The sequence below is a fragment of the Mytilus edulis genome, chromosome 2, assembly GCF_963676685.1.
Source record: "Mytilus edulis chromosome 2, xbMytEdul2.2, whole genome shotgun sequence".
Classification (NCBI taxonomy): Eukaryota; Metazoa; Mollusca; class Bivalvia; order Mytilida; family Mytilidae; genus Mytilus; species Mytilus edulis.
In genome coordinates, this window is record NC_092345.1 from 72244812 (window position 1) to 72259473 (window position 14662).

Sequence of the window (14662 nt, forward strand, 5' to 3'; positions counted from 1 at the left end):
AGAATTCAATGCAGATGTTTTGGACGCTTAAAAATTTCATCAAAATTAGGTAATATAGGAAATAGTTTAATCTTTAGTGGCAAAATATGGTTTGATATCAAACATACAGTCGCTTCATCATCCTTTATGCTCTGGTGGATAGTTGTCTCATTGACAATTACATCTCCTTAATATTTTCAGTGTATCATTATTTATAATCTGAATCTAGAAATTTCAATAGATTCTACATTTCAAAACCATTGCAGTAGACATATAACAACTACACTTACATATTTTACTTTAGTATTGATTGATTGATTTTTGTGTTTAAACGTCACTTTTGGGCTATTTTGTGGCAGCCAGTTTTTATTGGTAGAGGAAGCTGGAGTGCCTGGAGAAAACCACTGACCTTTCTATAGGAAAACTGACAATCCTAGCATACCTGTCAACTCACCCGTTTTTTGCGGGTGACACCCGTTATTTTCACCTCTCACCCGGGAGTTTTTCTTTACCCGGCGGGTCCCGGGAATTTCTAACAATACCCGTTTCACCCGGATTTCTGACCGGAATAGTTTCCGGTATTTAGAAGTAATACGACCTTCGGTTTTATCGGTCTTTTTCAATGTAACCAAAAGTCAAAATGTAGGACTGTTTACCTGAGCTACGTCACGATATGAAGAGACAACACACTACAAGATGAGTTCAGTGACTATCAGTTGACCCCATTAGATGATCTTCCACTTTGCACTTCCCCTGAAACTGACATTGGTACATTTTGGGGAGAAATGTCCAAGTTGCATGACATTTTTCTTAACAAGCCAAGATTTTTTGTTTTGTCAAAACTTGCTAAAACATTACTGGTTTTGCCAAACAGCAATGCAGACAGTGAGAGGGCATTTTCTTTACTAAAGAAAATAGCTACAGAGTTTAGGGCTGATCTTAATAAGGATACACTGTGTGCTCTTCTTTCTTGTAAAATGAATACACATTTGCATTGCTATGAACTGAAACCAAGTGCAGTTCTTTTAAAGAATGCCAAGTCTGCTACTATGGAATATAACAATAGTCTGAAATAAACTGGTATACATGTTCTAACTGTTTCATATACATATTGACTATATAAATTATATGTAAACATATTTTTGTTCTTCAATTGAGCCCGCAAAATGTCGTACGCGTTATGACCTGAGATTTTTTTTCTCAATGCAGGTCATGACCTGACTTTTCATTTTCAGAGGTTGACAGGTATGTCCTAGTCAATTAAGATTGGAGAAGAGTGCACCAGCACGAGCAGAGTTCGAACTCACAATCTCAAAGTTGACTGACTAGTGATTACAGTAGTATCTACTTAGACCACCGAGGCCTATGTTACTTTAGTATTATGACATCATAAAGCCAAAAGATGGAATAGAGTTTTAACTTACTTTCAATTTGATCAAGATCTACATCTAGATTTAATAACTTTGATTTGAATGTTTTGACATCTGTAACCACAATTGATGACAACCTTTGATGTTTACCATACTCCTCCCCAAATCCTGCTACAGTAACTATGACACCATTGACCACTGTACTGGCATGACCAAACCTTAGGATACTTGTCATTTCAGCTAAGGCTTCTACTGTCACACATGATGGTATGACATTAGAAGATACAGAGATATCTTTTGTAAAACCTACAATACAAAATGATTGATTCTTTCAGAATTATTCAATTAAGTATAATGAATAGCTGAATATCTCCTATAAAAGTAAACTAATTGTTTAAGCAATACTTGAATAATAATATATTTGTATTCCTGATATTTTTTGCAGTTAAATTTACTATCTATTGATGATCGTTTTTGGTGTATTATTTCTACTTAACAAGCCATTGTTCACATGTTTTCAGAGAAACACATAACACTTAAGAGTGATCTAATCTAGATTCTAGAGTTTCATCAATATCTAATAACATAGGATTAACTGTAAGCACACAACACTATTTAGTGTGTAAATATAAGATATCAGATAATATAGATAAGGTTCAGAATTTTTACTGTTTACCTTACAACAGAGATTCACATGTTTTGTTGTATTAAGAACATGACACCATGTAGTGTGTAAATATAGTGTGGGTTTTACCTGACAACAGAGATTCACATGTTTTGCTGTAAGCACACAACACCATGTAATGTGCACATTTCAGGTGCCATTCTTCATATTCATCAAAAGGCTCTAACCATTCCACTCTGTTTCGTTCTTCTTCAGAAACTAAGTTATAATAAAATTGGTTCATATCCATAGCTTCTGACTGCTCCCAACCCTGTGAAGTATAATCATAACTACTTAAAACTTAATGCAACACAATAGTATAAATAATTTACTTGACAATTGCACTTATAATGTCAGGTATCAGGTAAACATGTCAGAATTGAACAACAGGTGTAGTTAAAATATTTCTCATAGTTATGTATAGAGCAACTAATAACAAAATCATAGCACTGAAACTATTACTTACATTACTTACAAGAACATGGTTCTTTATAAAAAATATTGACGACCTATGTATTTCTCAAAGTAATGGAAAAGATCACCTATTTGCAAAACTTATTATGGATCAATATATTATCTAAATTTTCAACAGAGAAACTGACATCATCTCTCAGGCTCTGTGTTAGGATAGCATTTTATTTTCAGATCATAAACATTTTTTTGTCTACAAACAGCAAAGAAACAACTGTACATACTTTTCCCCAGGTAACATGTATTTATTCTTTCTATGTTTACATGCAGATAATTTTTCAACTCTCAGTTAAGTGGCAATATAGCTATTATATCTGACCATTAAACAATCTTGTTATTGTAAAATTTCACCCTTCCAACAAAAGTTTTGTCTTTGCACCAAATATAACAGTTACTTTATCTGGTTAATCCTTCATTTTAACTTACCAACTGTTTAAATCTTTGTAACTGAGAATCCATAGTTGGAAATGCATTGATACATTTTAGAGCTGAACCTATAGTTCTGAAATGGTTCTGCATAAACAATCCAAAGGAATCATTTGGGTTTATCTGAAAACAAATAATATAACTGCTGCATAATACAATGTTAACAAGCCAGTATTTGTGTTACCATTCATAGCCAATGACAACGAATTCTCAGAGCACTTTTTAACATTTTTTTGCCTTAACCAAATGTATATAACTGTGACTCAAATTAGCAATAGTACATGTCTTACATAAAATTTTCCTAATTTTTTTTTATATAAATTATAAAGTTATGTTGCAGTAACATGATAAAGTGATATCTTTGGATCGGGAACTTTTTTCATTTATAAGACTTTTTAATTTATCAAAAGTTTTAAATACCATTTGTCCAACTATAGAAATTGATGTAGAATTACTTTCCAATAGTAAAAAAACATATCAAATTTGTAGCTAACTTCTGACTTGTCTTAACTTGTATGCTTCAAAATTTTATAATTTACCAAACATTAAACATGTGTTTAATAAAACATTTGAAATGTCTCACAACTTGACCAAATTGCAGACAAGAAATGATAAAAGACTATAAACACAAAATACCATGGTGTTCAATAACTACATATATAGGTGACTATGCAGTATGATCTTTGCTCATAGTTGGTCGTACAGTGATCTATAGTTGTAAATTTCTGTGTCATTTAGTCTTTTGTGGAAAGTTGTCTCATTGGCATTCATACCATGTCTACTTTTTTTATATATCAAGTCACTATACCTGTTCATATAGCACAAAAGTAGAGTTGGTAAATGTTTCAGATGCCCACTGGATCACATTTGAGGAACTGGAAAAGAAACTAAATCAATGTATCGTACTATAGGAAAACATTAGATTTATTATAACTGATGAAAAACTGATTTGAAATGATATTCATCAACATTTAATGGATTAAATGACAGGTACTAAAATGGTTTAGTTCAAGTTACATAAATCTTGAAAACTCAGCATATACACAAAGTTTACTTGTCAATTATGTTGATAAAAATGTTCACACTTTTGTTTACACCTAATATTTCATATTGGAGGTTCTGTAATGATGATAGAAACAATCAGACAACATAATATTTACCATCTTTTTGTCATGTAGGCCTATACACATCATGCACATTTTGATAGCAATAATCATACAACATTATATTTACCATTGTTTTGTCAGGTAAGCCTATACACATTTTGAAAACAAAAATCAGTTTTGTCACTTAGGCCAATAAACATTTTGATAGAAACAATCAGATAACAACATAAGGCCAGGGTTTTTTAATTTGTTGGTTTACGGATTTTCCCATTGAAAAAGTCAGGTCGGTTGGTCGGAACAAAAAATCAAAAAAAAAATCTCTCAAGACAGAAAAATATGCAAAAAAAATAATATTTCCCCTTTCTAACAATATGTTTGGTATGTTATCTTATCATCATTTCTTACATATATGTTCGATGAAATATCATTACTGAGCTGTCATAAACATCGCAGGACATTGTCTAATAATTTTCCGTGAAAAAAGGGGTTTGTGTCCAAGGACAAAGACGAAATTAAATCGTCATTTCACAAACGTAGCCCTTAACCAATTTCAGGAAACTTGGGATTGATGACCTTCAAACATGAAAACTGATAAAGAAAAAAATGCAAAATTGTACTACGAAAATAAGTTTCAACACATATGTTAAAAACGTAATAGACTCGTCCACTGGAAAAACGAGGATATCTATGGAAAGCCAACGGGGTCAAAATTCTTAATTCGTAACTTGTCAATTTGTAGCTTGTAGTTGACATGTGTAATTTCATAATTCGTAATGTGTAAATTGTCAGTTTGAAACTTGTATATTTGTAATTTCAAAATGGTTAATTCGTAATTCGTCAAATTTTAACTTGTAACTGTGTAATTTCAAAATTCTTTATCGGTAAATGGTCAATTTGTATATTGATGTTTTGTAACTTGTAACTTGTCAATTCGTGAAATGTCAAAGTGTTAAATGTTGTCGTTGTATTATGCTAACGATCATTATGACGACAGATGGCGCTCGGTTTCTTCTTTTGTAAGTAGGAGCACCTCAATATGGAATATATACTTGTACCTTACTAATTTAAATCAATTATATACAGCACATACATATAATAGACTTAAAATATATTGTTTGTTTTATATGGCATGTCTACCAGGGACTCAGTTTTATATAGAGGTGACCTCGAATAAACATATATTATATTTACTGTACTCGTCACCAAAGCTGCTACGAACCATCTCTAAAATTTGCCTCTTGGGTAATGAAGATAACAAATGTTTTATATAATATTTGTACTTTGCATAACAAATTGAATGAAAAATTATTTTAAATGAGTCACTTAGTTAATATATACTTTATACCAAAACTGTATTGAATACGCAATATTTTGTAATAAAATCTTAAGGAACCAGAAAACTAAATTGGGACTTTAGATGGCCTTACATATTTGCAAACAAATGAAAAAAACACCTTTAATAATTTTATGCATCCGAAGCGCTTTTCTGGATTTACCTTCATCAGGAACGCTCAAAGCCAAACATTTGAATCCGAGGATGTATAAGTACCAAAACCGTTGAAGAGCTGTATGACAAAAATACATAAAATAAATAGCCAAAGTCATCTAAAGTCAACTTTACCCGAGGGAGTTGAAACCTTAGTTTCTTAATAATTTCAAAATTTATAAACGGACAATTTTAGAAAAGTTTGTTAAATCATGTCAGTACCGAAGTACTGACTACTGAGCTGATGATACCCTCAGGGGACTGATTGTCCACCAGCAGAGATATCGACCCAGTGATGTAAAAAATTGAAAACAACACGTTTAATAATTTTATGCAACGTAGCCAAGAAGGCCAACTCAACAGTAGGATTCCTGATAAGAAATTTGAGATATTGTCCATCGTAATGCAAGGAAACCACATATATTTCACTGGTCAGGTCAATATTGGGTTATGCTCAATAGTATGGGACCCCTACACATCTATGAACATCAACAAGCTTGAAAGAATACAGTCAAGAAATGTTGTGAAAAAACAGGTCAAGAACTACACAAAGTGTTTTAAGATCTCAACGAGCAAAACACCACAATAGTCTGTAGTGCTCACACCGAGCGTTGACAGCTGTTCATGATCAGAAACTGCTCTTGTGCACCGCCAATGCATTGACGGCGCTCTCTCTACCATTGTATTAAAGCCAGTATTGGTATCCCCAACGTATTCCTAGATAAAGATGATCTTGGTAATAGATCGAAATATACTAGGAGGTGTCCCCTCTGAATATTTTGTCAATTACCAATGTCGTAAAACTATGAAACTGTTTTTTCACTGAACACCTAACCTACACCTACTTTAAGCCAAAGTGACACCCTACCCCTTTGACTTGTCAGAGAAGATTTCACCATCTCGCCATTTGCATGCCAGAAGCAATTATCTCCAATATGCATATACTTACCCTAATTGTATTTCACCATGATAATCTTTGCACATTATTTGGGGTTTGGCCCTGGGGGGTATGTCTTAGGTCATTTTGAAGAGTAAAAGGGAAGCCTGGGACCCTGGCTCACCGCTCGGCAGAAGAGCCAGGCGGAATACAACATGGTTTGTCAATAGCGTCATTTCTTGACATATGGGCAGGAAATATTTAGTATACTGTTACCAACTCATTGCAAAATATTTTTAATTTCATATAAAATGCACATTAAAAAAAATTGCTTTATTGATTAACATCGTTAATCAACTCGGTTAATAAACAATCCAATCGACGAAATATTAGATTTGGTCGGGTTGCCGGCCTATAAGGAGGGGTGGCACCTGTTGGGGATTTTACCGAGAGTACTGGGCGTTGAGCAGCAGTTGAGAGGGATAGGGAACATTTTGGTCTTTTTGGTTGTAAATTTTTATAGAACGAAAAATCAGGTAGCGGCAATTCATAAGCTTTGTGACAAGAATTATAGTTCAGTTGGCATGTATATTTATAGATTATCGTTGATCATCTCAACGAGATTGATTTTCTCGCTTGAGCTGGTACAGCGAAAGTGAGAAAAGCAATCGAGTTGAGATGACCAATGATAATCTGTTTATCGCTATTTTAACTATGACGACGTTGTCAATTGCATGTCAATTTCGTTAGCAACGCCACGTGGCCTCCTTAGTTTCTAGCGATAATTTTTCCATCTCATGCGAGAAGCATGATATGAAAATTATCACAAAAAAAGTTCAAAAGAAAAATGCACAAAATAGCGATAATAATATATATTTATAACTGTCAGCCCTATCCCATCCGGTCAAAATAAAATGGTCCGATAGTAGCATTTAATGATTAACAGAAATTGTTTATTACTAGTACCTGGGTTTCCAAGTAATGATGTAGCCTTTTATAGACGACTAGCTATGGTATACACTATTCTCATTGTTGAAGGCCGTAAGTTGCCTATACTTGCTTAATTACATCGACTTTATTTGAACTTAGGTGGATAGTTGTCTCATTTGCAATCATACGGTTTATTAACACATCTCCTTATTGTATTTACTTGAATAATTCTGTCGTTTTATTCCGCTGGAAAAAAAACAGACTATTTAATTTACCTGGCAATTATGAGAGATCTATTACGTGGAGGGACTGAACTATCATCAGGATGTATTTTTATATAGTTTACGTTTTAACGAAACGCCACCTGTCGTAAACAAAATAAAACTGGGATCCTGTAAACATGCATTCTTTTTTTGCGGCATTTGGTGAACATAATTGATTTAAATTACTAGGTATATACTCCTTATGAAGGTGCTCCTACTTACAGATGGCTTATGTACACGAAGATGAAACCGAGCGCCATCTGTCGTCATAATGATCGTTAGCATAATACAACGACAACATTTAACACTTTGACATTTCACACATCAACATTTCACGAATCGACAAGTTACAAGTTACAAAACATCAATATACAAATTGACAATTTACTGATAAAGAATTTTGAAATCACACAGTTATACAAGCTACAAATTGACAATTCACGAATTAACAATTTTGAAATTACAAATATACAAGTTACAAACTGACAATTTACGCCTTAAGAATTATGAAATTACACATGTCAGCTAGAAATTGACAAGTTACGAATTAAGAATTTTGACCCCGTTGGCTTTCCATAGATATCGAGTTCATCAGTTGTCATGGATTCCCGATTTTTTATATCCAAATGGACGAATTGTTTTTATTATCAATGACACAAGTCTGAAGAAAATTCGAAAGGATTTGTTTTCATTAAGTTCTTCAACTTGAAGTCTTCCACGGTTGGACAAGTTCATTTTCCAATTTTCTATTAGATGATGCATCTTACGGAATGATGACAAATACGGGAAACGAACTTCATGTGTAATGGGTTTTAAACGCAGGTTTCATTCCGCAAAATTATTTGTGCAAAAGACATTTCAAGGTCAGTTATGATTGATTTGCCTATTTTAAGATACGTAAATTGAAAGTTTTAGTTTTCACAAGAGAAAGTGTAATCAATTATGTTAGTGTTTAATGCATTTCATTTCCTAGAAAAATAATATTTCATTTATTTTTTGGAGATAACGTTTTTGTTAGGGTCGGCGGGAATAAAAAAGCATGAAAAGTCAATTTTGTTTTTATTCTTCAAATCGGCAAAATCGGGTCGGCGGATTCGTAAACCAACAAATTAAAAAATCTTGGCCTAATATTAACCATATTTTGTCATGTAGGTATAAATACACATTTTGATAGCAACAATCAGAAGACATTATATTTACCATCGTTTTGTCATGTAGGTATAAATACACATTCTGAGAGCAAACAATCAGAAGACAACATTATATTTACCATCGTTATGTCATGTAGGTATAAATACACATTCTGAGAGCAAACAATCAGAAGACAACATAATATTTACCATCTTTTTGTCATGTAGGTCAACACACATTCTGATAGCAGCAAAGTTGGATTATCAAAATCTATACCACATATTTTCAATAAGGCTTCCAATGTATTATGCTGGGTCAGATCCACACCAAGCAACTTATATCCATCTGTGTTTATTTCTGGAAATAACAATAAGAAGTTGTACTTAAAAACCATTGCTAATTAATTATTCCCTCAATCAATGATGTTGGCAAGCAGCAGGAAGCAGAATCTGAATATTTAAGGAACTTACAATGTTGAACTGAGGAAGGCATAACCAGGTGATACTGATTGCCATACATATATTAAGAACGTATATGACTAGTAGTGGCAGAGGAAAATGTGACAAAAGTTTCAAATATTTGCATGAAATTTGAAAACAAGAATGTGTCCATAGAACATGGATGCCCCACTCGCACTATCGTTTTACATATTCAGTGAACCGTGAAATTGGGGTCAATACTTTGATTTGGCATAAAATTAGAAAGATCATATCATAGGAAACATGTGTACTAAGTTTCAAGTTGATTGGACTTCATCTTCATCAAAAACTACCTTGACCAAAAACTTTAACCAAAACTTCAACCTGAAGCAGGAAGAACGGACGAAGGAACAAACAGACGAACGGAGGCACAGACCACTATCATAGGTGGGGCATAAAAAAGATATAACAAAATCTCATTATAAAAGCTTATGGGGAGGTAACTTTGCTTTTGATTTTGTCAAGTGCATTAGAGATATTATGTTATGAATTGATAAACCATTTTCCTTAATTTTTACCAATCCTGCTCCTCAAAATAGTTCAAAAAGAAAACTTTTAATGTATTAAGAGGAGACAACTCTTTACACAAATGGGAGACTACTCACAGGTATAGAAAACATACCAATCAAAGGATCCTCTTTCTCTGACTGTGTGAAATATCCTGGTATCAAACTATTTAGGGTAGAGTTTGTACTGATCACGGTGTGTTTTCTCTTTACTACATCACAAAAATCTATCTGTAAAAATAAATTTAAGTCCTGTACAACAATATCAGTTCTATACTGTTTAAATATGTAAAACAATAGTAAAGGAAAGTTAAATCAACTGATGTCATCTGCTCTTTGGTTAGGTGGTTGTCTCTTTGACATGTGCTCCATTTCCATTCTCAATTTTAAGGTAACTCTTACTATTTGATAAATCTGTTTATCCCTGACTTGAAATTAAAGGCATCTCTCAATAGAAAGAACAAGAATGTTGACCTTTAGATATTTTTGTTTTCATGAATTATACTTATGGTCTTGAAAATCTGATTTTCTTTTCTTATTCTTTAACACTTACCTCACAGAACATAACATCATCAATAAGTCCTTGAGATTTTAATCTGAAGTAAGCTGAATCAAATCCTGCACCTAATGATAAAATCTGAAAAGATAAGTAAATCTGAATCAAACCCTGTACCTAATGATAAAATCTGAAAAGATAAATAAATCTGAATCAAACCCTGCACCTAATGGTAAAATCTGAAAAGATAAATAAATCTGAATCAAACCCTGCACCTAATGATAAAATCTGAAAAGATAAATAAAATCTGAATCAAACCCTGCACCTAATGGTAAAATCTGAAAAGATAAATAAATCTGAATCAAACCCTGCACCTAATGATAAAATCTGAAAAGATAAATAAATCTGAATCAAACCCTGCACCTAATGGTAAAATCTGAAAAGATAAATAAATCTGAATCAAACCCTGCACCTAATGGTAAAATCTGAAAAGATAAATAAATCTGAATCAAACCCTGCACCTAATGATAAAATCTGAAAAGATAAATAAATCTGAATCAAACCCTGCACCTAATGGTAAAATCTGAAAAGATAAATAAATCTGAATCAAACTCTGCACCTAATACAAATCAATAGATAAATCTGAATCAAACACTGCACCTAATGATATAAATTGCTTCACTGAGCACAGATGGATACAAAGGCAGAGGTGTAACCCTGAACAGTTGGGGCAAAAATGAAATGGACACAATATAAGCACTTGATACAGGGCTGAATTTGGATTGTAATTAAATATTTGACAAATAATAGGTTTCTGACATAGAATAATTGTAATGAAAGAACTTAGATTTGGTTATATGATTTGAATTTATATTCAATTGTTTGCTTTTGGGCAATACACTTTGCTGTTGCAAATTTTTTGTCTTTTCATTCACTACATTTTCTTGTGCATGTTGTGATGCTGATTATTTTTGCAGTTAAAGTTAAAGTATTAACCTACCTCCTATAGTTTTCAAAGTTTTAAAAATGACTACAAAAAAAGTGAAAATATATATTTCAGGGGCAATAACTCAGTAACAGGATGACATATTTTTCTAATATTTCAAGGATTAATAGATCTTGCTGTGCTTATTTCTTTGGCAGTTTATTTAGTTAACCTAGCTTATACATTATTCACAATAATGTTCAGCCAAAAACTGCAAAAAAATAAAATTCAGAGGGAATTACTCTGAAACAGACAGGTCACAGGTGCATTTTTCTCAAATCTGAAAACCAGATGCTCGCTCCGCAGTGGTCGAACCCTGAACAATTGGGGAAAGTATGGACACAACATTCAAGCTTGATACAGCTTTGAATTTGGATTGTGATTAAGTAGTTGACACATCATAGGACACAGAACGAATGTGGTCTAATGAACTTAATTTTTTTTTTGCTATTGAGCAATACACTATGCTGTTGAATATTAATCCCCTCAAAATAAAATATTTGTGAAAAATTCTTTTTAATTTCTGAAATCTGAAATGAGACAAATTTAACACCCCTAGCCCCCTCTCCCACATTTTTTTTCTTACCTCCCCTGTTTCCTTATTAAAACCAGATGCTCCCCAAGGCACAGCTTTATACGACCGTAGAGGTCGAACCCTGAACAGTTGGGGCAAAGATGGACACAACATTTAATCTTGATATGTACAGCTCTGAATTGGGATTGTGATTAAATAGTTGACACAACATAGGTTTCGGACACAGAATGAATTAGGTCAAGAACTTAAACTTAAAAACTTTAAATTGGACATTTACCTATTATGGTCCAATATCCAAAATCTAAATACATGGTTAGATTCAGCATATTGAAGAACCCCATATATTGGATTTTTGTTGAAATGAAACAAAGTTTAATTTTTGACCCTTTGGACCTTAATGTAGACCAATTTAAAAACAGGACAGTACCGTGCAATTGAATATTTCTTGCTATTGCGCAAAACTGTGCAATTGAAAATTTCTTGCTATTGCACAATATTGTACAATTAGATATTTCATGCTATTGCACAATACTGTGCAATTGAAGATTTCTTGCTATTGCACAATACTGTGCAATTGAAGATTTCTTGCTATTGCACAATATTGTGCAATTAAAAATTTCTTGCTATTGCACAATACTGTGCAATTGAAGATTTCTTGCTATTGCGTAATACTGTGCAATTGAAATTTCTTGCTATTGCACAATACTTAATATAATAATTTTGGACCCCTATTTGGACCAACTTGAAAACTGGGCCCATAATCAAAAATATAAGTACATGTTTAGATTCAGTATATCAAAGAACCCCAAGAATTCAATTTTTGTTAAAATCAAGCTAAGTTTGATTTTGGACCCTTTGGACCTTAATGTAGACCAATTTGAAAACAGGACCAAAAATTAAGAATCTGAATACACGGTTAGATTTGGCATATCAAAGAACCCCAATAATTTATTTTTTGATGAAATCAAACAAAGTATAATTTTGGACCCTTTTGGCACCTAATTCGTCAGGACCAAAACTCCCAAAATGAATCCCAACCGTCTTTTTGTGGTCATAGACCTTATGTTAAAATTTCATAAATTTCTGTTTACTTATACTAAAATTATTGTGCGAAAACCAAGAAAAATGCTTATTTGGACCCTTTTTGGCCCCTAATTCCTAAGGTAGCAATAAACAGTTAGGACAAAATATTAAAATTTGCTCTTATAAATTTTACCATCCCCTTTTCATTGCTTTCTTGCAATATAAAGCTTACTGTTTGTGTCATATATGGGCATATGTATGTAATCAGAATCATCCATAGATTTTATATCCAGTATATAAAATGGTAAAATATAATTTCTTTTGGGTGTATCCATGGCAACAATCTGCATTTATTTGTTATAAAATATTGCAAAAAGGGGGGAAAAGATGTCACATGTTTCCCCAAAATTTGGCTAAAAGTAGAATTTCAATCGCTTGAAGTAATACCTTTTCTGAAACTGTGTACATATATATCATTCAGCAAATCCAATGAAAATCATATGTCTTTTGTCTCATTTTTTTGTAAAATTGCGTCAAAAACTTTGTGTAGAAAAAAAGTGTCTGTAAACATTACATTAATTTCTGGACCGATGGCCAGTCTAACTTTGTGTAGAAAAAAAGTGTCTGTAAACATAACATTAATTTCTGGACCGATGGCCAGTCTAGCTATGAAAATACGGATTGTCAAACAGAAAACAGCCCATAAAACATGTAAAAAATAATCTTGATGCTCTTATTAACCATCTTTGAAGGCTAAATTAGCATTCAGCTGTCTAAAAATGAATTTTATTACACAATAACTTTCCTATTTGAAAAATGCGAAACTAAACTCCTAACTGTGTATTGCTACCTAAACTGTTGGGACCAAAACACCCAAAATCAATCCCAACCTTCCTTTTATGGTCATAAACCTTGTGTGTAAATTTCATAGATTTCTATTTACTTTTACTAAAGTTAGAGTGTGAAAACCAAATGTCTTCGGACGACGACGCCAACGTGATACCAATTTACGACCAAAAATTTTTCAATTTTTGCGGTCGTATAAAAATAATCTTAATTCAAATTTCTAATGGAGTTGGCAACAATAACTACTTATTTATATACATCATAAAATATTAAAATATAAAATGACATACAGTCATGGTTAAAATTAATATTAATAAACAGTAACTTATAAAAATAAATTTACAGCTACACATCTCAAGACAATCATCATTTCTTAATACATAATTTTCAAGCATTGTGAGGGAGGTAATCAAACATATATATAACAGTGTTCTTTCAATTTTAATTTGATTACCTCCCGTTCACTGCTTTTAAATTTTCTAAATTGTCAATTAACCAGAAAAACCCTTGTTTTCCCCCTTTTTTGTCCCTAATTGCTCGATGATTTGAACCATAACCCCCTCCCCAAAACCATTCCTTTGTAGTATGGAAACTTGTGGTATAATTCAGAGATCTATACACTTAAACACAAGTTATTGACTGAAAAACTAAAAAAAAAATCTTCTTTTTGCCCCTTTTTTTGCCCCAAATTCCTACACATTTGGGACCATAAACCACCCCAAAAATCAATCCAAACCTTCTACCTGTGGTATTAAACATTGCGATACAATTTCAGAGCAATTGAAATGCTTATACACTAGTTGATATCCTGAAAGTAGAAAAATGCTTGTTTTGGGCCCTTAGTTCCAAAATGATAGGGACCATCATCTCCAAAATCAATCCTAACTTTCCTTTTGAAGTATTGAACCTTTTAATAAAAATTCATAGAGATCCATTTACTTAAACTTAAGTTATTGTCCAGACATCAAATGTGTCTTCAAACGACAATGACATCATACCATTATACGAACGCAAAAAAAATTTGAGGTCGTATAAAAAGGTACATTGGTTTAATGATAGAACAAGGCACATTCAAAAAAAGGTATAAAG

At 32.6% G+C, this 14662-nt stretch overlaps 1 protein-coding gene across 1 annotated transcript in view; it reads right to left on the reverse strand.

Moving 5' to 3' along the window:
• The window catches only part of LOC139512868 (tRNA wybutosine-synthesizing protein 4-like), a 34994-nt gene that overhangs the window by 13949 nt on the left and 6383 nt on the right, over nt 1-14662 (reverse strand). Inside the window, exons 4-10 of the mRNA XM_071300808.1 lie at nt 10242-10325; nt 9805-9919; nt 8913-9060; nt 3719-3785; nt 2911-3033; nt 2104-2284; nt 1404-1655 (exon numbers count right to left, since the gene is read on the reverse strand). Of these exons, the coding sequence (XP_071156909.1) occupies nt 1404-1655; nt 2104-2284; nt 2911-3033; nt 3719-3785; nt 8913-9060; nt 9805-9919; nt 10242-10325 (970 nt within the window). The remainder of the gene's footprint in view (nt 1-1403; nt 1656-2103; nt 2285-2910; nt 3034-3718; nt 3786-8912; nt 9061-9804; nt 9920-10241; nt 10326-14662) is intronic.